Genomic DNA, 1924 nt, shown 5'->3' with positions numbered 1-1924 from the left:
AATGTGACTGGCTGGGAGGGCGGGGCGGGGCCGGGAGGGGGCGGGGCTCGGGGAGGTGGCTCCGCCCCGCGGGGACGCGGCGCTGCCCCTCACAAAGGCGGCGGGAGCGTCCGGTGCGGCCGCTCCGCTCCCCGCGCCCCGGGCACCCCCCGGGACACCCCCGGGACCGCCCGGCAACCCCCCCGGGACCGCCCCGCAACCCCCCGCCATCCCCTCTCCCCGACCCACCGCCCGCCCGCGGCTCCGGGAGCGCCAAGTCCGGGCAGCGGGAGCAGCGCCGCGGAGCACCGGGAGTGACTGGGGAGAGCACCGGGAGTGTCTGGGACGAGCACCGGGAGCGTCTGGGACGAGCACAGGGAGCGCCAAGTCCGAGCAGACGCACCGGTAGATCGGGACACCGCGAGCCGTCCCGCCGGGAACCCGGGGCAGGCGGTCAGGGGTAACCGGGAGCCGTCCGGGCAGCACTGGGCACGGCGGGTCCCGTCACCGGGAGTCATCCCGGCGGGAGCTGAGACTATCCAGCCACCGGGAGCCGTCCAGCCAGCGGCGGGCACGGCAGAGCTGAGCACCAGGAGCCATCCAGGCAGCCCCGGGCACGGCACACTCGGACGGGAGGACGGGCCGTCCGGCTGGGCACCGGGCACAGTAATTCGGGGCTCAGGGGCTCGGGGCACCGCCATGGCCCCCCCCGGCGTGCTGCCCGCCCTGGCCTGGCTGCTGGCGGGGCTGAGCGTGCCGGCGCCGTGCCGGGCCCAGCTGCACGGCGAGAAGGGCATCTCCATCCCCGACCACGGCTTCTGCCAGCCCATCTCCATCCCGCTCTGCACTGACATCGCCTACAACCAGACCATCATGCCCAACCTGCTGGGCCACACCAACCAGGAGGACGCGGGGCTGGAGGTCCACCAGTTCTACCCGCTGGTGAAGGTGCAGTGCTCCCTGGAGCTGAAGTTCTTCCTGTGCTCCATGTACGCCCCGGTGTGCACGGTGCTGGAGCAGGCCATCCCGCCGTGCCGCTCCATCTGCGAGCGGGCGCGCCAGGGCTGCGAGGCCCTCATGAACAAGTTCGGCTTCCAGTGGCCGGAGCGGCTGCGCTGCGAGAACTTCCCCCGGCACGGCGCCGAGCAGATCTGCGTGGGGCAGAACCACTCGGAGGACGGCGGCTCGCCGGCGCTGCTCACCAGTGCCACGCCGCTGGCCGGCCAGGGCACCCCCGGCGCCCCCCGCTACGCCACCCTCGACCACCCCTTCCACTGCCCGCGGGCGCTGAAGGTGCCCAGCTACCTCAACTACAAGTTCCTGGGGGAGAAGGACTGCGCGGCGCCCTGCGAGCCCGCCCGGCCCGACGGCCACATGTTCTTCAACGAGGACGAGATCCGCTTCGCCCGCATCTGGATCCTCATCTGGTCCGTGCTGTGCTGCGCCTCCACCTTCTTCACCGTCACCACCTACCTGGTGGACATGCAGCGCTTCCGCTACCCCGAGCGGCCCATCATCTTCCTCTCGGGGTGCTACACCATGGTGTCGGTGGCCTACATCGCCGGCTTCGTGCTGGAGGAGAGGGTGGTCTGCAACGAGCGCTTCCAGGAGGACGGGTACCGCACGGTGGTGCAGGGCACCAAGAAGGAGGGCTGCACCATCCTCTTCATGATGCTCTACTTCTTCAGCATGGCCAGCTCGATCTGGTGGGTCATCCTCTCCCTGACCTGGTTCCTGGCCGCCGGCATGAAGTGGGGCCACGAGGCCATCGAGGCCAACTCCCAGTACTTCCACTTGGCCGCCTGGGCCGTGCCGGCCGTCAAGACCATCACCATCCTGGCCATGGGGCAGATCGACGGGGACCTGCTGAGCGGCGTCTGCTTCGTGGGCCTCAACAACATCGACCCTCTGCGGGGCTTCGTGCTGGCCCCGCTCTTCGTCTACC

The 1924-nt window shown here is 71.0% G+C and overlaps 1 protein-coding gene across 1 annotated transcript; it reads left to right on the top strand.

The window, feature by feature from the left end:
* Positions 1 to 210: 210 nt before the first annotated feature.
* Positions 211 to 1923, top strand: LOC114070733 (frizzled-2; the record flags this gene model as incomplete). The annotated part of the gene is made up of 1 exon (XM_027908294.1): positions 211 to 1923. A coding segment is annotated over exon 1 (1245 nt), but the record flags the coding sequence as incomplete, so codon positions are not given.
* Between the last annotated feature and the right edge of the window lies 1 nt (position 1924).

Source organism: Empidonax traillii, unplaced genomic scaffold (genome assembly GCF_003031625.1).
Source record: "Empidonax traillii isolate 1590-97213 ecotype Southwest subspecies unplaced genomic scaffold, ASM303162v1 scaffold1673:size75607, whole genome shotgun sequence".
Taxonomy (NCBI): Eukaryota; Metazoa; Chordata; class Aves; order Passeriformes; family Tyrannidae; genus Empidonax; species Empidonax traillii.
This window is presented reverse-complemented; position numbering and strand designations above follow the sequence as displayed.